The 23,306-nt window shown below is 47.6% G+C and overlaps 9 protein-coding genes across 9 annotated transcripts; 2 read left to right on the top strand and 7 right to left on the bottom strand.

Moving 5' to 3' along the window:
- Positions 1 to 24: 24 nt before the first annotated feature.
- ABOM_002978 (ribosome assembly factor MRT4) lies at positions 25 to 913 on the bottom strand (the record flags this gene model as incomplete). Its single annotated transcript, XM_022530108.1, has 2 exons — positions 25 to 574; positions 720 to 913. 2 exons carry the CDS (start codon positions 911 to 913, stop codon positions 25 to 27), a joined length of 744 nt encoding a protein of 247 aa, XP_022392520.1.
- Positions 914 to 1,286: 373 nt separating this feature from the next.
- On the top strand, positions 1,287 to 2,712 carry ABOM_002977 (mitochondrial distribution and morphology protein 10; the record flags this gene model as incomplete). The annotated part of the gene is made up of 2 exons (XM_022530107.1): positions 1,287 to 1,383; positions 1,448 to 2,712. 2 exons carry the CDS (start codon positions 1,287 to 1,289, stop codon positions 2,710 to 2,712), a joined length of 1,362 nt encoding a protein of 453 aa, XP_022392507.1.
- A 249-nt stretch (positions 2,713 to 2,961) lies between these two features.
- On the bottom strand, positions 2,962 to 4,082 carry ABOM_002976 (triose-phosphate isomerase TPI1; the record flags this gene model as incomplete). Its single annotated transcript, XM_022530106.1, has 6 exons — positions 2,962 to 2,990; positions 3,049 to 3,263; positions 3,324 to 3,436; positions 3,520 to 3,594; positions 3,656 to 3,938; positions 4,045 to 4,082. 6 exons carry the CDS (start codon positions 4,080 to 4,082, stop codon positions 2,962 to 2,964), a joined length of 753 nt encoding a protein of 250 aa, XP_022392508.1.
- Positions 4,083 to 4,687: 605 nt separating this feature from the next.
- On the bottom strand, positions 4,688 to 7,027 carry ABOM_002975 (uncharacterized protein; the record flags this gene model as incomplete). The annotated part of the gene is made up of 1 exon (XM_022530105.1): positions 4,688 to 7,027. One exon carries the CDS (start codon positions 7,025 to 7,027, stop codon positions 4,688 to 4,690), a length of 2,340 nt encoding a protein of 779 aa, XP_022392518.1.
- A 3,783-nt stretch (positions 7,028 to 10,810) lies between these two features.
- On the bottom strand, positions 10,811 to 11,168 carry ABOM_002974 (uncharacterized protein; the record flags this gene model as incomplete). Its single annotated transcript, XM_022530104.1, has 3 exons — positions 10,811 to 10,843; positions 10,898 to 10,950; positions 11,003 to 11,168. The coding sequence occupies 3 exons, from the start codon at positions 11,166 to 11,168 to the stop codon at positions 10,811 to 10,813; spliced, it is 252 nt and encodes an 83-aa protein (XP_022392521.1).
- A 2,882-nt stretch (positions 11,169 to 14,050) lies between these two features.
- On the bottom strand, positions 14,051 to 15,010 carry ABOM_002973 (IFN-inducible and antiviral protein; the record flags this gene model as incomplete). The annotated part of the gene is made up of 1 exon (XM_022530103.1): positions 14,051 to 15,010. The coding sequence occupies one exon, from the start codon at positions 15,008 to 15,010 to the stop codon at positions 14,051 to 14,053; it is 960 nt and encodes a 319-aa protein (XP_022392506.1).
- Positions 15,011 to 15,449: 439 nt separating this feature from the next.
- Positions 15,450 to 16,209, top strand: ABOM_002972 (uncharacterized protein; the record flags this gene model as incomplete). The annotated part of the gene is made up of 4 exons (XM_022530102.1): positions 15,450 to 15,492; positions 15,559 to 15,836; positions 15,895 to 16,086; positions 16,135 to 16,209. The coding sequence occupies 4 exons, from the start codon at positions 15,450 to 15,452 to the stop codon at positions 16,207 to 16,209; spliced, it is 588 nt and encodes a 195-aa protein (XP_022392517.1).
- Positions 16,210 to 16,461: 252 nt separating this feature from the next.
- Positions 16,462 to 17,034, bottom strand: ABOM_002971 (uncharacterized protein; the record flags this gene model as incomplete). The annotated part of the gene is made up of 1 exon (XM_022530101.1): positions 16,462 to 17,034. One exon carries the CDS (start codon positions 17,032 to 17,034, stop codon positions 16,462 to 16,464), a length of 573 nt encoding a protein of 190 aa, XP_022392504.1.
- A 4,728-nt stretch (positions 17,035 to 21,762) lies between these two features.
- On the bottom strand, positions 21,763 to 22,189 carry ABOM_002970 (acyl carrier protein; the record flags this gene model as incomplete). Its single annotated transcript, XM_022530100.1, has 4 exons — positions 21,763 to 21,806; positions 21,867 to 21,915; positions 21,989 to 22,069; positions 22,124 to 22,189. The coding sequence occupies 4 exons, from the start codon at positions 22,187 to 22,189 to the stop codon at positions 21,763 to 21,765; spliced, it is 240 nt and encodes a 79-aa protein (XP_022392505.1).
- Positions 22,190 to 23,306: the final 1,117 nt, after the last annotated feature.

Here is a 23,306-nt window from a genome sequence, read left to right as displayed (position 1 = left end):
TCTATAACCCATAATTTCCCCACCTCACTGCTCAATCTCCATACCACTTTGGTCCTTCTCCAAAATCTTCACCTCTCCACTTTCCCGAGTCCAGCGAGCCTTGAGCGCAACATGGAACTCGGAAGTGGCAACACCGAACATCTTGAGCAGCGTCGTCTGCCGCGAGTCGAGAACCTCTCCCTCCTGGCAAACGGGGAATGCATCCTGGCCACCGGTCAACTCGAGCATAACCTTGCCCTTGATGAGACGGGTGGGAATGCCCAGCTTGCGCAGCTCGGGCTCGATCGTGTGGCTGACGGGCTCGTCCTCCGAGGCGGGGATCTCGCCGGCCCGAGAGTACACGAGGCCGTTGGGGATGCTGAAAGACCGGGTGCTGACGGTTCCGGCACGGGCAAAGTCCAGGGGACGGAAGGAGTCGAAGTAGTTGGTGACGGACTCGGGGTCGCGAGAGGTGAAGAGTAGACCGACGGCACCGGTCAGATAGGGGACGAGCTTGTGCAGGTTGGTGGCTGCTTCGGATTCGGGGTTGTGGCCCAGTGCCACGGCCATGACTTTGGTCTTGCCGAAGAAGAGACTGCTTGAACGTTAGCCATTGATCGTTGAAATCATCATATACTGAGATTGAATCCAATTCCCCGTCTCCACGGGCAAAAAAAGGTTCAATATCAAAATAAGGGCAATCCCCGCAAGGTGAAAAAAAGTGGGAAAGACAAACTGACCGGCTATCGGCGAACTCAGTGCGCACATCCTTCAGGTAGGTATTGCGCATGTTATCAACTCCGAAGACGAAAAGATGGTTGTATTCCTCGACACATTCACGGATGTTGGCGTAAAGGCGTCTGGTCTGTTCCTTGTGGGACTTTTTGGCGGTCTTGGTCTCGTGGACGACGCGGGCACGCTTAGAACGAGGCATTGTGGCGGACTTGTGAGTGACAAATTCGAAAACCCGGTTTCAATTTTACTGATAGCCCGGCGATCTTGGACCCGGTGGAGGGGGAAATGGGTTATATATACAAGCGCGGAAATGGGTCGACTTGGAGGAGTTCGAAAATCAATTATTTTTTTCTTCACTGATAACAGTCGGAATATTGTTGATGCGGGGCTTATCCGATTAGATCTAAACTGCATGGGGAAATAAGCTGTAAATGCCTCCGCCGACTGACATACCACTCACGCTCAGTTAGACCGTTGGCATATTCTCAACTTAGTCCATGATGATCTAGCTGGGGGTTCAGGCTTTGATTCTCTCTTCATACTACTATCCCAATTACTGTCATTGGCCGACAATGCTTGACTTCATGGATTATATCCAACTCGCGTTCGCCGAGGGGACTAACTGGAACCGCGACAATTCATACTCGTCGCTGACGGCCACAGCCCAGTGTAAGTACCAATGTCTTCTCTCTTACTCTCTTAAAAAAGATCCACCTCACTAACTATGCCACAGCCCTCCTGGATTTCTCAACCCCCGAGCGTCTACGCGTGCATCTCTCCTCTCTATCCACCCCCAATTTCGCAACCAGCTACACCCTCGGCACAGTAGGCCTAATCGACGGCTCAGTCTCCTACCTCTACAGCACCGTCCCCTTCACTAATACACCAAGCCGAAGCGCCTTGATCCCCCTCCGCAAACTATCCCCAGGCTACCGCCAAGTAACGCCCCCAGTTGCCCCAATCGAAGACTGGAACTGGAACTCAATCCTCGACAATCCCCAAAATGTCCAACCGTCGTTCGCCAGCAAGCCCACCCTCCTGCACGCAACACTACACCTCCCACCCCCAACAACCCTAAACGCCCTTTTCCTCCGTCGCATCTCCCCAACAATGCAACTAACACTAGCTGTCTGCTCGACGAGAGGCCCCCCACTCTCCAAGTCCGCGCCGCAAGCATCCCTCCTCACGCAATTGTCACATAACACAGGCAAATACAGCAATGAGTACCTCTTCAGCACAGATAATGCGCTATTCGGCTGGCGGGGGCTATGGAACTTCGGACCCGACCCCAGGTCGGCGACAGATACCACCGCGTCACGCCTATCCCTTCTATCAGCCGGTGCGGAGGCGTATTACTCGCCTGTGTCGTCGCTCATTGGCATGTCCACCGGTCTGAGGTTTAGTACTCTCCCCGCTGCGACGGATGTGCCTGCATCAGCGGCTACGGGGTCGGCGACGGCGAACCAGAATACTCCCATCTCTACGTTCCCGTATACGCTTACCTTAACCCTGACACCGCTAACTGGTTCCTTGTCGACGACGTATTCGCTCCGTGCGTCGCCTAATCTGGCGTTTAGCTCGCGCTTCGGGTTCAATGTTTACAGCTGGGAGAGTGAGATGGTGGCTGGTTGTGAACTGTGGCGGAAATCGAGGAAGCGGGATGAAGATGATGGGTTGGAATGGGCGAGACGGAAAATGCGCGCTTCTGAGCCTCCGTCTTTGCCTTCTTTGCCCGTGGAGCCTAAGAAGAGGCAAGAGGAGGAAGAGGCGACGGACTCTGTTCTGAAAATTCGGGTCGATCAGTCGTGGAATGTTCGGGTTCTTTGGGAGGGGCGCGTGAAGGAGCTGCTGGTGAGCGCTGGGGTGGGATTGGGGCCGAGTTCGTTCTCGTCTTCTTCCTGGGCGACTGCTGCAGCTGGATCGGGGCAGAGCAGTGGTGGCGGGGGTGTGCCGTCGTATTGGAGGGGCGTGGGTGTTTCAGTACTTTATTCTTCTTAATTTCTATTCAATTGTTTGGTTTCTCAGATAATGGGTGTTGGGTCCGTTGTATAGGTAAACTGGTTTTTGGCACAAATGTATATAATTAGTGTTAGAGCGGGATAGATGAACTGTCCGATATATTTTCATGTGAGAACTTCTATATTCATTTTGATATTTAATTCATAGAACTATTTTCGAAACCGTCATAAATTTATCAGTAAAAGAACTAGAAAGTGATTATAGCCTATATTAACACTCTCAATTCCTTTACAAACGAGCGTTGATGATGTCGACAACTATTACGGAATGTTAGTAGCTTGCCAATACGCAGAACCGGGGAAGAAAGGAACGTACAAGCAGGCTTCAAGCTGGCACCGCCAACCAGGAAGCCATCTACATCGGCCTCCTTGGCCAGCTCGCGGCAGTTCTTCTCACTGACGGAGCCACCGTAGATGATACGGGTGTTCTCGGAGGCCTCGGGCGAGATGGCCTCGGCGAGCCACTTGCGGATGGCGGCGTGGACCTCCTGGGCCTGCTGGGTGGTAGCGACCTTGCCGGTACCGATAGCCCTGTTGCACTGTTAGCATCACAGTCGAGGGTGAAGTGAGATCAAGGAATAAGGTACTGACCAGACGGGCTCGTAGGCAATGACGACCTTGGACCACTGCTCCTTGGTGAGCTCCTTGGCGGCAGCGTTGAGCTGCTTGGTGACGATCTCAATGGTCTTGTTGGCCTCACGCTCCTACAAGACATTAATCAAACCAGATCATGCAATTTTCCCCAATAGGGAAGGTCGAGAGCGGAAAGTGGACATGTGAGCCATACCTCAAGAGTCTCACCGATGCAGAAAATGACGCTAATGCCACCGTCAATGGAAGCCTTAACCTTACGAGCAATGAACTAAAGCCAATCAGTCACTCAATTGCCGACAGGCGTGCTGCAGGATGAAGAATAAGCATACCTCATCGGTCTCCTTCAGGATGACACGGCGCTCGCTGTGTCCAATGATGGCCCAGGGGATCTTGGCATCCTGCAGCTGGGAAACCGAGATCTCACCGGTAAAAGCACCGTTGGGCTTGTCGAAGACGTTCTGGGAGGAAACGGCAACCTTCTTCTCATCGGCGATCTGTTGGGCGAGGGTCAGGTAGAGAGCAGGAGGGGAGACGACGACCTCGGTGGTCTCGTCGAGCTTGGCATCATTGAGGTTCTTGATGATGGAGGTAATGCTATCCGCAGTACCGTTCCTGTATTGCAAGAGAGAAAGAGGGCATCCGTTAGCTTCCAGGTGGTTGGTGTGGCATCAGGGGGCATTGCGGGGCAGTTGTGGTGGTAGTGAGGGTGATGTCGTACATCTTGAAGTTACCACCGACGAAGAATTGGCGAGGCATTTTGGATGTGTGTGTATGCGAAAGTAAGATACGATGAGTTTGGTTGAAGAAAGACAGTGTGATTGTCAAGTTCAAGTATGAAAGGAAGAATAGAAGAAGATCAGACGACAGGGAAGAGCGATGACATAAAAGGTGGAAGACGGAAGAAAAACGAACCAAATCAATCCCACTCCATGGCGGGGTTTCGACTGCCTGAGGCCAGCCGTGGTGGGGCTTATCGATAAGTTCTCGTCACCGGATGCAATGCGCTGTCAACTGCTGACTTGGTCCTCGAACATACTTAGTTACTGTCCTCAACGGATCCATACTATACAATCATCCCAGTAATAGTGCGGTAAGGTGCAGATCATATCTCATACTCATCACTCATTCAGTTTTCTTTTGGGAAAATACATACACGAAGCGTACACTAAACGCAGCAGAGCTCGACAACACTGGTATACAAACGGTCCCCGGTGAATGACGTTATTAGCGTCTACCCGCCGCCCACTCGCACCCGAGAAGAATAATAGAAACTACTAACAGAAAATGCGGCCCGAGGATAACAGGAACATAAACAAGGGGGGAATCATGAAACAAAAAATGGCAGGAAAAGGAAAATCAAATCAATAATTTTCATAATACTGTCGAGAGTAATACGGACCAGCGTCTCTCAGGGACATGCGTCGGCGTAAGGCATCGTCCAATCTTTCATCTAACACATCCAGCATTCTCGTCCGATGGTCCAGCTGCTTCTCTCGGCGCTCAAGTCTTGCTTCCCGATCATCGAGAATTCGGGTGCGAATATCGTTGCGAGCTCGTAGCCCACGATATCTCTCGTCGAACTCGGGTGCATCCAAATCCTCGGAACTAACAGGGGCGTGGATAATCTTCGGGCGATCTCGGGTCTGCCGAGCAACCTCTCGGCTATGGACCCTCCATAGTTGCTTGTCGGAATCCCTACTGTCGGCGGGGATCACATCAACATAATCACTGGGGTACTTGGTACGACCGTGCCTGTTGTCAGACGAACCCGAGGGTTGTTTCCGGTAGTGGGAGCGGTATCGAGATGGTCCAGGGCGCCTTGAAGTAGAGGAATGTCGGCGAAAGAGACTTCCACGCCAGGGCTGCGCTTCTTTGCGTGTCTCTCCCTCATGTTCAGAGTCATCTGTAACTGAGCTAACATCTTCAAAGTCGAAAATCTCCGAATCGTCATCCCCAATACTGCTGGAGTCGGGAGCCAGTTCTATCTCTGGTTCCGCCAAGTTGGGTGGTTTGACACTACCTCCTTGGGTGACGTTCTCAAAAGAACGAGATTCATAGGGATGGGAATGCTCTCTCCGTGGGTGGTTATTGGTTACCGGCACCCCGGCTGGGCTGTACACGTTATTGATTCCTGCGTGTTGTGCACCAGCGTTCGGAACGCCTCTGACATGCTCCTTTAGCACCTCAATAGCTGGGCCATTCTCCGGAGCAGTCCTCGTGGTGTGGGGCATGGCTACCTGTGGGTGCGTACCAGCGCCCACAGGGACCCCTCTAACATGCTCCTTCAAGACCTCAACAGTGGGGCCTTTCTCTGGGACAACTCTCGCGACCTGGGGCATGTGTGGTTGTGCACCAGCGCTCGCCACGCCTCTGGCTTGTTCCTTTAGGACGTCAATTGCGGGACCCTTCTCTGGAGCGGCCCGCGCGACGTGGGGCATAGCTGCCTGTGGGTGTACCCCCAAGGAGAAATGGGCTGGAACTCCTTGTGGCAGATGCCCATGGTTAACCAATGGTCTTCCTCCCGCCTGCTGTGCCTGAGGCTGAGGAGGGGGAGGCGGTGGTGGTGGAGCTTGCTGAGTGAACTCAGGGTTAAGCTGCCGTGGAATATTGTGCACCTGCACCATGGGGGGTTGTTGTGCATGACCCATATTAGGTCTTGTCCACTGAGGGGCATTTCTAATCTCTGGGTCCAATGGCCGAGGTTCATCAACGGCCACGGGATTTTCGGCATTGGGTTCAACCCTCTCCTTAGACTTGCTAGGTAAGTCGAACTCCACTTGCGCCACCTTGGGACGCGAAGAGGTAATAGGCTTCCCCATGATCACAACGTCCATGGAAACAGTCTCATAGTCTCCGCGCTTATTGTTCTTTCCTTTCATCTGTCGTTCTTCTTCCTTGACATATGCACAAGTCCATTCTAGGTGCGAGTCCTCCTTCTTGAGCTCGTTGATGAGTTGGTCCACATGGGTGCGCTTTGCCTTTGAAAGTGACTGGTACTGTTGGACGCCGGGGAGCTTCTTTGCCCGTTTCTGGACCATGCCGATCAACTCCGCTTGCGTCAGGTGCATTTGGCTCTTTTCCACCTGGCTCCAGGTGGGCTTGTGGCCAGGGGTTGCATCTTTCTTGAAGAAGGTATACCCAATATAAAAGTAGGGGCGTGAATCTGTCACTTTTGCCGCGGTGGACTCCTTTGCCGAGGTAGAGTCCGGCGCTTTCTGCCGATTTCCTGAGGCTGCTCTCTCCGTATTGACATTCAGGCGGGCCATTGCTTCGGCGACCTTGGCGGGATCTATGGAGCGCGGGGTGGCAGTATGGGTCGTGCGAGAGGCCCCTGAGTATCCTTCTTGTTGGCCTCCATGATGTCCCACTTGGTGGCCTCCATGGTGGCCTCCATGGTGGACTCCAGGATGACCTCCGGGATGACCTGCAGGGTGAACACCTGGATGGCCTGCCGGATGAGGCGCTGGATGAGACGCCTGGTGGGCTGCTGAGTGAGATCCTGGGTGAGGCGTTGGATAGGAAGCTTGGCGCGGTGCCGAGTGAGCGAATGGATAGGCCCCCGGATAAGCCGACGGGTGGTAGAGTCCCGCTGGGAGCCCTTGGTAAACAGCTGGATAGAGAGCAGGATTCACTGGCTGTTGAACCGGTGCATGGTGGGCGGGAGGCACCGGCGGCGTGGTTTTCTGGTTAATGACCGCCATATCCCGGAGGACTCCGCCTGTAGCAGGGGCAGATAAACAATGAGTAAGACCAGGCGTAGTAAGCCGTGCGTAGACCCGACAAACAATTGCAAGACACCGAACAGAATCAACAAGACAAACCGGACAGGGGGTATACTGCAGAAAGACTACTAAACAAGAAAGAAACAGAGGGAGAGAAAGTCTTCGAACAAAGTCGAGGGTCAAAGCATATTATAATATCTTTCTCCTATCTTGACCTACCCAGGAGGGGTAAGTCGGCTTTTTCACGTCCAGGTATCGGCCGGTCCAGGACAAACATAATATGGCTGTGTTTCAGACCGTGGAAGATCCTTGTAATGTACTGTACTTCTGCCTGGTCATCTTTAGCTTTTGATGACTGCACGTCCGACGGCAGGGAAAATCCCCGACCTCACCAGGCCCCAGGCTGATTTCACCCGTAGTAAGGCTAGCATTTCTCTTCGCCATCATTGGCGGATTCACCCTCCATTACACACAAAAGTCCAGATCTCAGAAGAGCACCGAGCACCAGTGCCTTTTTTTTTTCTTTTCTTCTTCTTCAGATAGCGCCCAGCAACACGAGGTGAACAGGGCGCAGAAACACCTGGGCATTGTCAATAGTGAGGCTGCTGTCACGCACTCACCTTTTCTCGCGGTGAAAGACTCGAAAGCATGGTATTGTATTGGAGGGGATCCTCAGCCGCAGGAAGGTGGCTATGCGAGATCCAAAGCGATTGGAATCAAGAAGATAAAAATACGGAGACAATAATAGGCTACCTCCATCTGCCTGGAAACAGCTCGGAAGTTGGGTAGAAAGTTAGGGCATCCGGCCGGTCAGCTGTGTCACTTCCACTACAGCCTTTCTTCAAGCAACAAGGTGCTGTTCAAGTCCTCAGAAGTTATACCATAACGTAACCGGACAACCGTTGGTGAAAACAAAATGGGTCTTTTTCTTGTTTTTCCTTCTCACATTCGACCGACTCGGTCCTTCCATTGGGTTTTCTTTTGTGACGAGCGATGCAGGCGAAATGCAGCCAAGACAGGCAGGCAGGCACCCATCGCCTAAGAAAGTCAGAAAGGTGTCCTTAGCGTCAAGCATTTCAAATCCCCTTTGATGTAGGATTACGTCCATAACATCGGATCAATGCAGGAAAGCAATGATGATTGTTTATTCAGTGGACGGATTTGTGAAACTAGTCGAGTGGTACTGCTTACTGCTTACTTCTGATCCAGCGTCGCACACCCGGCACGTTTATATAGAACCTAGTTTTTCTTTCTTTATTTTTCTTTTGCAAGACGAATCGTCAATCTTCCGAGATAAACATTTATTGCTTCCACGGCTCCCCTACACAGTTTAATTTCTCAATCCTTGGACACGACCCCGGTCCCTCGTGCATCGAAAATTTTTTTCCATCGCCCACCCTCCATCACACTCCATGGGAAATGAAGGTACCAATCGACGTCCGCGTTATATTCAATCCCCGACGATCTCTGCAGTGTCCCCGCATACACTGTGACAGAATTGCTTTGTGATAGGCCAGAGAAAATAACAGACAATTTAATGGGGGTATAGACTATGCCACAGCCCATGATTTCTTACCGCTCTGACTCATTTCTCCTATTGCTCATGGCTGAAACACTTGGGGAGTGGTCGTCCGCATCATGCCCAATCTTCACAGAAAACTCTCTCTCGTGAGAGAAAATAAATAAAAGGAAATACAATAATTACCAGTCTCATAACCGTTATCTTCTTCGTGTTCTCTTTCCAAGGAGTACGGAATACTTAATCCCTGCCGATAGTTCATGTACAGTACCCGTAGCCGGGTTAGGGCAAGTGGAGATTGTCCTAAGTTTCTCCAATGCGTTCTGCATTCCATACATACATACATACATACATACATACATACACAAACGTGCCGGGTGTTCTAGGGAAACTTCCTACTGCCAGTCGCTTTTGTCTTCCTTGCTGTTTTGGGACTTAGTTCCGGGTCTCGCCCGCGTTGCTTGTTGATCTGAGCACCGATAGCCACTCCCTCCGTCTGACCGGTGGTGAGAATCTTGATTGTGCTGACGAATCGTTCTTCTTTGTCACCGCTCTTTTGCAAAGGGAAATGAAGGAAGGTAAAATAAATTAAAAATAACCCCGGTTGGTGGCCAGTGCTTTCTTGAGCTAGTAGTCCACTGGCACAACACTTATTCTGTGATTTAGGACCAAGGTAGAAGCCAGAGATACTTCTCGAGACAAGGAGATAACGAAGACTTAATATAGGGAGAAAAAGCTCGATAGAGGTAAGGATTATATGGACAGAGTTGGTTTTATTGATATGTTGCGTTTGATTTATTCCCTAACATCAAAGCTACCAACCTCGGTACCAGGAAAGACGTCTAGGCTAGTGAACGAGCAAGTAGATTCAACAAGGTTTAGCGGAGTGGCAGTGGTTATATTGATGACAAGGATACTTGATTAGTTTCTTAAATCTCAACATATATGATATTTCTATTCTAAAAAGATTTTTTAGATCATCTAAATTGGTCAACTGAGTTCTAGCGAGTTTTCTGCTGTGGATATATCAAGCCAGCCTTGATTAATTACTCCAGAGAATGATGATATGATCAGCACTCGGTCAAAAACGACCATCTTTGACGCCGTTTTGCGAAGTGTACTAGCTATTGCTACTACTTTCGTCTCTTCTCGGTCTTCTGATCAGTTATCAACCCTTTGATCTATTCATGGTATTATTTCTGTCGACAGACTGAGCAGTCCTGGAGCATACCCAATAGAATCCTCTCTGGATTGGTTGAGTCTGAGATTTTCCGAAAAGTTCGTTTTTCATGTGCAGAAGCGGAGTTCAATACCATGCATACAGATAGATGCTTGGCTCACCAATGAATGCAAACCCAGGGAAATTACCAAGCAGACATAAAGAATATCCATATTGAAGTGGGCTTAACATATGTTAATTCCACATGGCATCTTGGAAACACTTTCATAGTGTATTCTTTCTATTGCTCTTCTTCAACTGGCTTGCGAACAAGATCTACCGGCGGTGTGAATGGATCTTTATTATCACGAGAAGCGCAGCATTCCCTCAACTTATACTGGTCCTGTAATAGTGTATTGTGAATAGTCTGCTAGTATCTCCGAAACGGCAGTGTACTAGTCTCTATTCCCGACTGTATACCAGTAGCGAGAGGAAATCTTCAGTCTAGAGCAGGAAGAAGGACAATTCTCGTTTCGCTACCAGGGGATATTAGTTGCTATTGAAAGAAGTCTACCGAGTATATTTCTGTATTCCCAATAAGATATGGTTCTTGTATATCAAAAGTCCACCCAGCCTTAGCGAGGACATCCGCAGTAATATCAATATCCGGGACAACATCAAACACTAAAGCAGGAACACTATAGAGAATAAGAACATCCTCAAACTAGATGAGGGACTTGGTGGTCAAAAGATACTTGGCAAGGTTTGTATCTTGGCTTGCCAACATGTACCAACAGCTATCTGAGATGTATAGATTCAGGACAGCTCTGCTTTATCCTCTACTACTCTTGCACTTTCAGAACAACTAACATCCACTTAGGCGTTGCATTGTGATTTGGGTTTATGCCCGTACTAAATGAGTGTATCCATACAAGCGACGCATCATGTTCATGTCCTCCTCCAAAACACAAGAATAATAGCAATAAAACGAAAAAAAGGACAAAAGTTCATACGTCAGTGCAAGCCGTATCCCAATAGCTGTACCCAAGTTGGTACATCTTTGCATATCCAAGCGTCTGCTCATCTAAACCTGAACAGTGAGGCAGTTCAAAAGGCCCTGTGATGAGTTCATGAGTATTTGTCCCTAGATATCTCCAGCCCTGAAACTTACAATGCCATTAGTCTCGCAGCAGGCTGCCTGGTTGTTGCAACTTCCAACGAGAGCTGACATGCTATTAGCGAAAACACAGAGCGCAAAGGCAGGGTAATCCCTTACGGAGACAAAGCGCGGGGAGAACATTCAGATTCAAAATGCCGTTAGTCAAGCCAGTGCAGCATTTATTAGCTTGCGCGGTAGTGCATTGGGACGGAGTACTACCAGTCGGCGTAGCGCTGGCGACGGTCAAGGTAGCAATAAGGGCAACGGTATGCAGGAACTTCATTATGGTAGATATGAGTTCTTTGTAAACTTGAGAAGAAACGAGGTGGAGTATTTCTATGGGAAGATGATGGATGAGAATCAGATCTTGTTGTGATGAGAAATAGATGGTAGAGTCATAGGGGTTTGTAGAGGCTTATATAGTTTTCTCGCCTCAGAATCTGTCCTATTTAGGTCAAGACTTGTAAGCCAGCTGACTCGGTGGTAGTCATTCATCCAAGTTATTTAGGTAAGTACGCATGGGAAACCGAATATAGAATTGACAACGTGATTAGCCTTCCAGGGCCTCGCCAATGAGTCTTTTTACGGCGGACATAGCTCAATGCACAGAACATGTGTCTCGGCGCAGTCCAGAACAATGTCGGTTAGCACAGACTTGTTGGTCAATTGGCTCTTCCTCTAGATGATCCAAAGCCTCCTGAACCATTGGATTGAGTGGTGAATGTTTTGGCTGAGTGACTTTTCCTTTGAGAACCGCAGGACTCAGTTTCCTAAACAATTCCTTTTGTCGCATCCAAAGTCTCCCTTTATCCCAAGTGAACGAAAGTTCATGTATTGCTATCCCATACAATGCGTTTGAATAGCTGTAATAGAGTACAGATAGAAGTCTTCACGAAATCGCATCATGCCCCGCGCCATGCTACTCGTAATAGTACTGGTTGCACTAAAATGATCACACTCAAAGTAGCGTAGCATCTCGTCTTGCAAAACGTAGCCACTTACTACCAACTCCTCTTCTAGGCTTGAGCATCCTTGCGTACTGCTGCTACCCATGACATGCGCTGAATCCAGAAAATGACGATGATTAGTGGATTATGGCTACCTGAAATCATTTACAGGATCTATCGTGCCTGCTAATTCGCCAGTACCCTTGTCTCGCCAAGTACAATCACTCACTACCAGGCTCTATGTCAGTCATACAATTCGTACCAAATGAGGGGTACATGATAGTAAAGGCCTGCCACATTCCCATTCCCTTGGACCATGCTGGTAGCGTTTCATAGCCAGGGTGGGGTTCGTCCTTATCCCTTGCAGAAAACTGCGGAGGGTGATCACCAATGTAAGCAGGCTGTTCTTCAAAGATCATCAACTTGTATCTGTTTTCAAGCCCCAAGTATTTCAATGCCAGCTGACATTAAGGGTCTCGGCTTTCTATGTCTCATGTAACTCAACGATGGGCTTACCCCATTTTTAACGGAAGTGTAACTTCTCTCAGCGCCATGTTACCCAATTTTCCTTTCGATTCTGGTAGAAACACAAGCTCCATCAATTCCTTTCCTTGAGACAACTGTACGATGGTGAACCGGAACGAGGAACAGCTGCTTTCGGCTGTCTACGGTGATCCGGTCTTATTGGTCCTCAATGCGAACTTTCTTGTGGCGTTGCCTAATGCCCACACATCTTGAACTCTCTCCAAGATTCAGGTGGAAGAGCAGAGCCACTCATCGCGATTTGTAGGTCTGGTGACTATCTCGGCTTAGTGGCGTTGGCGTAGCCTCCCCTATTGGCATTCAGTACCGTATACCTTTTGGTAGCGACGGGCAATGTAACAAAGTTTGCATGTTTGGTATGCAAGTAACGTTCTCGTGCCCGTACTCGTAAGAATGCGGCGTCACCTTTTCCTCCGCAGCTTATCCTTGGCCGCTACAGCTGCTACACGAACATTTGCTCGAGCAGTGTGGATTCACAGAGTAATGAGCCGTCGCAGATCATGGTTTCCTTGCCGGTCGAGCGGTCTAGGAAGAAGTTCCCGGCGATGCTATGGATGCTTGGGGGCGCACCCGCGATGATTGATACATTGTTAGGGTTGGCGGATGAGGGCATCCATGTCATTCCGGTTGTATGAAAACCGTTCTTCAGGAAGGTGGCAAATTTGGAGCAGGCCTCTGTCGACTCTAGACTGGAGCAAACCTAGGTCAAAGCCATCGATACATACGACGACCGTCGGCCGTTTAGGGAGTTGATACTCGTGAGACTGGAAAGTGAAACTTTCCCGGGGTTATGCTGATATCAGCGTTGGAGATCCCTCTTACGCAGAACATATACTGACCAGGACGTTCCATCGTATAGTGTATTGTCTCCTGGTAGACAGTGGATAGGAAGGGGGTAGCAACAATCGTTCCTGGGGATGTCAAGAGCAGCCTCCTGGTCCGTGTCAATAGCCGGAAATAATTTCCGGGATGCGGAATTCTCTTTTCAACCCGATCCGAAAGGGATATTGCTACTGAACTAACTTAACTATTGAACGTCTAGCTATGCAGGTGCTTCTAAGGTAGAATCTCGTCCAGAACGCTATCTAAACACATAAAATACAAAGGAAATTCCTTGCGAGTTTTAATACTAAAATCATTGTCTCTCATTTCTGTCATTTTTTGCCTATCCTATACGTTTCCATTGTTGGATCCCCGTATAGTAGACTCTCTGTCTATCTACTTTACAGTAGTAAGCAGGTAAGATCGGTATGTCCGACCAGCTAACCTTGCCTAATTTGATTGGCGCGGGTTCCTTGAATCTAGGCCCGTTTTAGACCTCTAAACCCAATACGCGGAGCGGGTTCTGGCTTCTGCTACTACTAGTAGTATACCCGCCCCTGTAAATAAATCAGCGGTCGGTTCCACCCGTACCACGCTGGTGACAGTTGTTCAATTACAATAGAACCCAATTTCTTCATCATCATAACTTTATGTACAGAGAAGACCAACGCTGTAAACGAAGCCTAGAAAGAGTCTTAAATGTGCAGGACAGAACCCCTTCATCACAATTCACCCTTCCTCTATTCCAGTCCAGCCCCATACGCAGAGGTGATACTGAATACTCGCCTCATGCTTCACTACCCAGCAGGTGTGGGTTAGCCGCAGGAGACAATGCTCAACACTAGCTTATTCATCACCAGTCCAGCTTTGGATCACTAGTAGTACCACAAGACTCGGGAGTTCTAACCCAGTCATACACTCCACCACGCAGAAAAAAGTTCTCTTTATCAAAGTGAACACGGTGTAAAGCGTTGTTTACACCAACTTCCAGAATAGACGGCGTTGGTTCTCCAGTACCCTTATTGAGGAAACGCATGTATTCGTCCATGATTAGATAGGAGCTCTTCATCACCTTATTCGACTCAGCAATAAAGCATTTGTTGTGGGCGTGGGTCTTGCAGAAGAGCTCATATTCCTCGTCCGTGATGGCGAATTTTCTCGCATCACGCAGAGTGTCGCTGGAATCATTCTCGTCCTCCACGATCAAGACCTGGAAACACTTCCACCGGAATGGGTTGATCTTCGCAATAGAGGCGTTCATATCCTCATCGAAGTTGAACCGATTCACCACTGTATTCAACTTAAATTTGATCCCATGCTGTACACACAGTTCTGATATCCGGGTGATGTTGTCCAGATGCGCTCCAGTTCCTCGCCCTATCTTGACGTTGGTCTCCTCCCGGAACGAGTCGCACGACACGGCAATAATATCGATGTACTTGCCATATGTTGAGAGAAAGCTTTTCGTCAGTCGGCTCCCGTTCGTGACTATCGATACCGACTCGATCTGCAGTTCCTCTTTGCAAAATTTAATCATCGATCCAAGGTGCTTTGGGTAGAGCAGTGGCTCCCCGCCGGCGAAGTTTATCTTCCGCATCCCAGCATTCTTCAATAGTGCGAGTCCCTTCTTTGCTGATTCAAGCGGCTCGAGGTAGGAGGTCTTCGCGGTGTGGAAGCAAAAACCACATTCGTAATTGCATCGGCGCGTAAAATGATAATTGACTGAGAGAGGGGCTTGTTGCCTTCTTTGTCTGAACCACCGCACCCCGATGCAAAGAACAATTATTCCTGCGATAATGAGAGAGATAAGCATTCTGATACGGCTTTTGCTCCTTCGATTTTGCAAGAAGGGAACTTGGATAAAGGGGCCAAATATATCATACCATATTTTCGGGGTCACGAAGCAGCTCAAATTGGGCAGCTACGCGAACGCTTTCAGCTGGGGATCGAGCGGTTCTCAGCTGTGGTGGGGTATATAGCGTTGATGATCTACATCTACTAGCCACTAGGAGCCAACAAATATAATATACCACGTCACAGAGAGATCTATAGATTCAGCTCGGTTAGAATGAAGTGGGGCCGAATAATAATGGGTTTGAGCACGCGGCTGAATGTGCAGCTGAACACATATAACAGTCATGGTGGTGCATTTAAGTACTTAGTTGTCAGTATTCCTTCCCCGCCTGAACCTACGTCAAGTCTTTGCATAACAGTGTTGTGGGGAAATAAAAAGCATAATGATTATGTCTACAATGCCCCCTTCTTCCAAGAAACCCAAAATTATATTCATTCTAGGTAACGTTGGTTTATGGTTGCCTTCCATTTCAGATTCAGTGGATACTGACTATACACCTTCTAAAGGTGGTCCTGGAGTAGGAAAAGGAACCCAATGCACGAGACTCGCGAGCGATTTCGATGTTGTCCACCTCTCCGTTGGCGATCTCCTTCGAAACCAACAGAACTCAGAGCTTTCATCGTTGATTAAAAACACCATGACCGGGGGTGGAATTGTCCCACTTGAGATCGTGATGGCGGCAATACAGGATGCAGTGGACGAGCACGTGAGAAATGGCCGAAATACGTTTCTGATGGATGGCTTTCCTCGTAGTCTGGAGCAACTTGTGGCTTTTGAGGACCAGGTAGCTGCGCATCCCCACGGAACCTGAGATTGAGAACGGGAATCTAACCAAGTCATAGTTCGGCCATTGTTGCGCGACGCTTTTTTTCCAAGGCCCTGAAGATGTCCTCCTGCGACGAGTTCTTAATAGACACAAAACATCTGGAAGAGTCGACGATAATGAGATTACTTTCCGTAAGAGGATACAAGGATACTATGCTCAAACCATACCTGTGGTTGACAAGTTGAGAGCACAAGGGCAGGTCATTGAGGTCAGTGAAACGACTTTTTATGGTATTTGCTCTACTAAGAATTTATAGATCGATTGCACCGGTGACTTGGATGAAGGATATGACTCAGTAAAGCAGGCTTTTATTGAAGCCGTCTCACGTTAAACTCTGAACTTAATGTCGCGGGACCGTCTCTGCGAGACCATGATAGTAAATTGCCGTGGCTGCCGGATGGTAGGTCGCCCATAGCGGACCATCATCCGACTTGATGGTTCATGCTGCGATAACTACCTGACAGTCTCTGCTTGGATTTCTCATTTTCTTTGTTTTGTACATTTTTGGCGCCTAGGAAGTTCAGCGTGTTTTTTTTATAGAAGGGATCCAGCATCTTAGAATTATGCCACTTACGGTTTTATCTCAAGCTGGAGAGCCGAACTTTTCAAAGTAAGCCGTAAGCTTTCCCTTAGGCCGACTGTTGTCAAAGAACCACGAGTATTTCTTCATAAAGACGTCGATATCTCGGTGCGCCTCCTGGGCGTTTTCATGGGTAAGTTCAATTTCCCCCACGGCATGGCCGAAGTCCGTACTATCCAGCATGACCGAAAACTTTTCATCGGCCAGAAATGACTCTCTTGTCGTGGTAAACTGACAGATGATGTCCAGTCCCAGATTATCCCCCTTTTTCTCCAGGGTATCCGGTAGAAACTGGCCCACAATCTTCTGGATTCGACTGTAGTCACTGATTTCCTCGAATGCGGTTCGAGTGAAGCTCCCTTCAACTCGCTTTTTCAGTTCCCAGGCTCCCTCGCGCTTTCGAATCCATATTCCATTGTCAGAAAAGATGTTTCCACGATCAAAGTAAGCATCAGAGAAGCGTTGAGTTCCCCGACTTGTTAGACTTAAGAATGGAGGGCTGCCCTTGTTGCGTCGGAAAACATTGCGAAGTAGAGGGTTGAAGCTGAACTTCTGCTCAACCTCAAGAAGAACCATGGTGTCCTCCTGCTGTAGCTTTATGGCTTTTGTACCAAAACTTTTGGTCCAAAAGCATATAGATGGACAATTCGTCTAGGATATTTGTTTTGGCTAAGTAGTAAGGGCAGCACGCGTTAAGTCGGGACGGACTAACCCACAGAATCCCAAACCTTGGCACCTCTAAACCTATCAAGGTTAGAGGCATTGCGACGTGGATCTTCAGCTGCTGAAGTTACTACTGTGAGACACGCGGCAGTTGACCGCCACACCAATAACTTATAGAAATTTCATTGATCCATGAAAATTGTGTAATTTCGATACGGAAGTGTGCCCACAGAGTCATGAGCAGTACCTGGATCTTTTGGTAACCTTGGTAGTTTTGGTAGTTTTGGTAGTTTTGGCCGTATATGGTAAACAAACTACCATAAGTTAGTTAGCACGGCGTGAATTACGCAGCAATTAAAGTGGTCCGCAGGTCGGGTTCAGGTTCCAAAGTTAAAACCCGTCCCCGACCCACCACGGGATCGGGTTTTCGACGATCTGATCTCAATACGAGCTCCGGAGTACCTTACTACTAGTACCTTGACCCTGCACTCCGTATCAAAATCTGGATACTCGACCCGCCTAAACCCAGAACTAGATCACGATAACTAGTACTAGTTAGGTGTATAGTATTATTCAGTCAGCAGTTACCTTCTATACCTCAGCTTAGGGCCTAGGGCTTAGGTATTTCGGTTCAGCCCAGTGTGTTGTCATTTATTGAACCTATAGATTGTATGTCACATACTCCGTAACGGCGGATGGGATCCCAACTACGGAGTATGGAGTACGCCTTCAGTCTATTCCTTGTAGGCTGAGGCAGTCCTGTACTCTACGAGGTAGCCGATGATTAGTTGACCCACTCATTACTACTGAGTCGGAGAAACCATAGTTACCGCGTGTATACAAAGAATGTACTCCGTAAAGACCTCCGTCTATTTAGGAGGTCGGTAACTCTCTACTACTTGCAATCGCAAATTATATTATTAAGTAATTGTTGAAAATCGATATTATTTACTATAGAAGTGGAAAAGTCCCATACTATATAATCAAAAACGTAAAAGTCATTATACAAAACATTTCACTACGTATCAATCTAATCTATTGTATATACTTCAAAGAATCAGTGCCGCAGGCTCACGATATAGCTATACAGAGTACGATCAGGGCAAACCACGCATCAAACCCTAGGGTCTAATTTAGTATACTAACCTTTTAGCCCAGTTAGGAATACGCTTGCCCGGACACGTATTCTTACAGATAGTATATTTGGATTAACCCGATAATTGAACATAATGAGTGCTTGGCTATCCAAATAAAACCCGCGTCTATAAGTCAGATCATTCATTTTCCATATAGCAACAGTATTCAAGGCGAAGATGTGCATACACTGAGGGGAGCCAGAATGCTACATGCTCTTTGCTAGCCCTTTGCCCGTGTAATACTCGAAAACAGCAGACAGTAGTCTAGACTTAGAGATTCGAATCCTATAAAGTAGTTTGATATATAACTCTCTATTAGTGGCACATATAACACCGAGAGTCATCAACATACCACGTCCAAGTGTTGCCTTCAAGACAACACCGCACCCCCTTCGGTCAAGGGCAACGCGATTTGATGTTTCTCAGGAGGTTGTCAAGTTCTAGGAAACTTCTGATGAGAAGAATTTATTGTTTCTGTAAGTTACACATGTGCTACGGAGCGATTTTCAAAAACGATCCTCTGTTAACAATTGATCGTTGCAAGTAGATATAATTGCTCAATATAGGAATCTAAGTTATAGGGATGTTGTTCTTTGTAGCATTCATGTATCAACTACAACCATTTAAACTAATGGCAATTGTAGGCCGCACTATTTCTAACGGCGGGCGTGAGACGAGCGGGAAAGGCTTTCAGCCATCTGCCCAGCCAAGCATATAACAGAGCGTCCCCAGTAAAAGCTTTCCTTAGGCTTAGTCCTGATAGACCACCCTTGTAGGTTACTATTTTGGCGTTGAAGCTAGAGCTTCTGTTCTGGGAAGCCCTTATAAGTTAAATTGTCTGTTTATTCTATATCTGAACTCCTATGTCATCTATAACTATTCAATGAAGTTATGAGCTATTGCGTATGCCAATGCAACTAACATGTTTTTTTGGAAATCTATTTTGGAGATCTAAGGAGAAAACTGAACCCCAAACTCTAGTACTGTGTATCCAGCCGGCCATTGAAGATTATGTCGATCACTCCTTGATAAGTCCATGTTATGGATTCAAAGAACCTAAATTAAAGCTACATACACTGGAAAGCAGTATAAACAGACACAACAAAATAGCTCAACTGGACACGTAGCACAGTTGGGCAAAGTAACCGTGACTACGAATTCTAATGAAGAACCATCAAAGCTCTCGAGCGCTCTGTGCTTCTCATAGAATTGCGCCTTGGCATATCAGCTATATAAGGACGTCCATCTTCTAGCATGAAGACATCTCTTTATCAACCAAGACCGTTCATTTCATTTTCCTGTCAGTCAGTTTTCTTTATCATTTCACTTCTTCCAGTGCTGGTCACTTCTATACTTTTAAACATCGCAAAAATGAAGACTACTATTTTCTCTACCTTTGCTCTTGCAGTTCTTGCGTGCCCTGGAGGTGCGGTTCCAATCGGTGATGACACCAGTGTCAGCGTGGCTCCCGCCTATAACGGTTCGGCTCCTGGCTATATACTTAATAGCGAAGACAATGTTGGTGACGTTGGTGCCATTGCTGTTCCAACCAATGATGACGAAGCGTCACTTTGGGTCAAAAGAGCTCCCCCAGAAGACCCGGTTGTAACCCACAAGAGACCTCACGACGAAGTGTCCCCGAAGGGTGATCAGCCCCCTCAGGACAATCAGCCTCCAGGCGATGAGCCCCCTCGCAAAAAGATAATCCTAAAGGTCAAACCAGATGAGTGGGCGCAGGGTGTAAGTGAAACCACAAAACGATCACTTGTCATGGAGTTGACTATAAAAGACAGGTCATGGTCCAACTACTCTATACCCACACGGTAGATGCATTATCAGAAGGGACACACGCCTGGGATCTAAAAACCAACCTAATAAGGATGGCTCATACGACTGGAAGATCCCCTGTCATCCGGATGCCGCGGTAAGATCATTATTAATTATGCATCATTACTAGTGTGGTCTATGTACTGATTCTAGTAGTATGGGAGTTTAGGAATAGGATCCTGTATCATGAATATCAAGTTCAAGTCTGCAATCCCTATGACAGAATGTACCGGAATGGATCCATGGAAAGAGAAGTTCAAACGTGATTGTTGCGCAGATAGGCTATAGCTGCCTTTGGAGAATGGCGTAGGGGAATGTATAATGGTGTTTCTACTGGAGGCAGGGAGGGACACTGTGGTTCGGTATTATACAACTTCCTCCTGGCCTATCCGTCCGCTCTTTGATAGAATGCTACAATCAACTGTATTTTGGGAGGTGAACAGAGTCATATATCCAGTCAATCTTAGATGAGCTTCACCAAACTTTTATTCGCGCTGGAGTCCCCCTGTATCCCCTAGCCTGTAATTATCTTGTATATTGGAAGACAAGCGACAAACTCCCTGCCATTGAATGACTTACTACTCTTCATTCACCCCTTGTCAAAAATTCCGGAAATGGCTTCATAGTCTGTCCTCTAGTTGTTTTCCAAGCCCTAACGCCAAGATATGCCATTCTGAGGTACGCCTGTTCCGTAGTATTATGATGTAGAGATGTATGGTACGTGTAGGAAGCAAAACGTAACCGAAACCTGCCTACATTACAGTGCATGCCTCAGGTAAACAGTCGGAATCCGAATTCTTACTAAAGCATACGAGCGAAGCCCTAGAGACAACCCTATCTTATCAGCCATGCCTGCCAGTTCCACCCTCTTCAATAAATCGCAGCCAGAACAGTTGCAATGGCGTACTCCCCATCATAACTAATTGAAAGCTGCGCAGCGTGCTTTCTGACCGGCTGTCGATTCTTGCTATTCCCCTCGGTGGCATCTACATGCTGAAAATTGTGTATCACTAGCAGTGGCTTCATTTGTCCCGGAAGCACCAGTACCTCAGCATGATGCCATCCAAGGCGCTGCGGAGAGACAGCTTTCATTACAGCTTCTTTAGCGGCAAATCTAATCCTTGATTAGCGTACCCTCACTGTAGTTTTACTAATTTGCCTTACCGCCCACCAACCCAGCTTGACAGTCTCCATAGCTCTCGGTCATAATCGTCCTGTTGAAGACTCTTCTCATCGGTCCTGCATACTGCAGTATCTAGATCCCTTTTCAACCGTAAGACTTTATCATGCCGCTGTTGAAAAGCATCACGCTCCGATTCACTGAAGATCCGTTTGCTGAATCGCTCGACATATTTTGAGTTCTCGCGGGTCAGGATTCGTCTGATTCTGGGAATATGGCAAATTTCGGTACCAACACCGAGAGGGTATGGAAAGGGAATGATATCAGTTTTCGGCAGTTTGGTAGTGGCCCGATTTATGGTCGGACGGTGGTGCTACAACCTCATTTATCTAATTTATAGGGAGCAGCACAGAACAATTACCCGACTCTTGGCTGGGGTCGGCTTGTTGAATTGCGAAGCCCCTCTATAGACTGTTTTGTCAACTACATTTTCTAAGCTGCTTATTCGCCTACTACAATAACTAGATTGCACAACGAAGATCAAATATGGCAAGCCAATCATTCGTCCCGGTGCTTTATGACATAGTCAATGATGTCTTGGGCTGTCCACACGGGTCTGGGATTAGCATACGCAATAGAACATGACATTTGGAGACACTTACTAGTTTTGAGCTGTTCTGCAGCTTCATCCGAAATGTCCAGCTCGAACTCCTGGTCGCCTAGTCAGTAAATCTATAGAGCACGGAAATTATGAAGGAGGGGCGCTGTGGATCAATGGCCTTACCCCTTCTATGGCCAATACAAGTTCGACTGTGCTAAGAGAATCGGCACCCAGGTCATCCACAATGCTGGCATCATTCTTTATCTACAAAGGAGCTGTTAAGATTAAGTAACATAATAGATAGATGGAGGCCCCTACCTCCTCTGGCTTATAGTCAAGCTGCTCTGCGACTATTGCCTTTACTCTCTCCTCAACGGTGGGCATATTGTATTCAAAGATGATTGGGACGCCGAGAGGACTCTTGATTGAAGTGACGAGGTTAATCGAGCAGCGTGAGTCTTTAATATTTGCATTCTATCTTGAGAAAGCATCCCATATTTATATGGGGCAACCCCTCATCGGTTCTAAATCCAGCTAGTCTTCAACTTAAAAGTTCTTGATTGGTAATAGACCTCGGCGTCTGGATATATTTTCCGAACAAACCCTCAGGATCCCAAGGCAGACATGTACAATGAGAAAGACTTGTCGCTGGCTCTAGACACGTGGTAGAGAATCCCGTCTGTCGTGGAGTTGGCGTGCAATATCTTGGATTTGAACATGACTGTTTTCAGAAATTGCTCTTTGTGTTTATTATATAGCGTGGATTTTGCTTCGCAGCTATGCCGAAAAGATATACTTTGGCCCTCTTTATCTTAAGACACCTATGTACTAGGTCTGTTACATCACGATGCGAATGCGTCTCAGTTCATTAACCTATTTTCTGAGGGGCCCTTCCATTGCATGTTGTTTTCGGGGAACGTTGATGTTACCGGAATTGATGTGAGTATAAGCTCGTCCCCAGGCAATATTCAGATATACGCGATCTACTCAGCAGCACAGCTTTCTTTTTTTCTGGACTATTGAAAATAGGATTACCAATTTCTTATCGTATAAAGGCCGCGTCTTGATCATGACCACTAACGCTCCATACAATTTGGATCACGTAGTTATTCAACCAGGTCGAGTGTACATACATCTGATGAGGAACTGTGCAGAGCTTTCTTAAGCATGTTCGTTGAGAGGAGCGGAGGGGGCGTCTGAGACACTGAGATTTCCTTCAAACCCGCCAAAACGACAACTTGCCCTATGCCAGGTGCAGGGTGATCTGTTGTAGTAAAGAAAGCGACCAGCGGACATCTACGGCCAGGTCACTAAGTGGGTCGTGGAGATGATTGAGAGACTAAGATACCCGAGCTTTTATGCTACCGGACCGATGCCATCTATCTTTAATTAAATATAGAAACCTAAAGTTGAAGAAATAAGTATGGAATATCGGAGATCTCTTCAGATACTAAAGACGGAGTACCTACTGGGAAGTAGTCCTGCAATACAACTCACCTTA

Source organism: Aspergillus bombycis (genome assembly GCF_001792695.1).
Source record: "Aspergillus bombycis strain NRRL26010 chromosome Unknown contig00013, whole genome shotgun sequence".
Taxonomy (NCBI): Eukaryota; Fungi; Ascomycota; class Eurotiomycetes; order Eurotiales; family Aspergillaceae; genus Aspergillus; species Aspergillus bombycis.
Note: the sequence above shows the minus strand (reverse complement) of the source record. Positions and strands in the feature narration are given on the sequence as shown.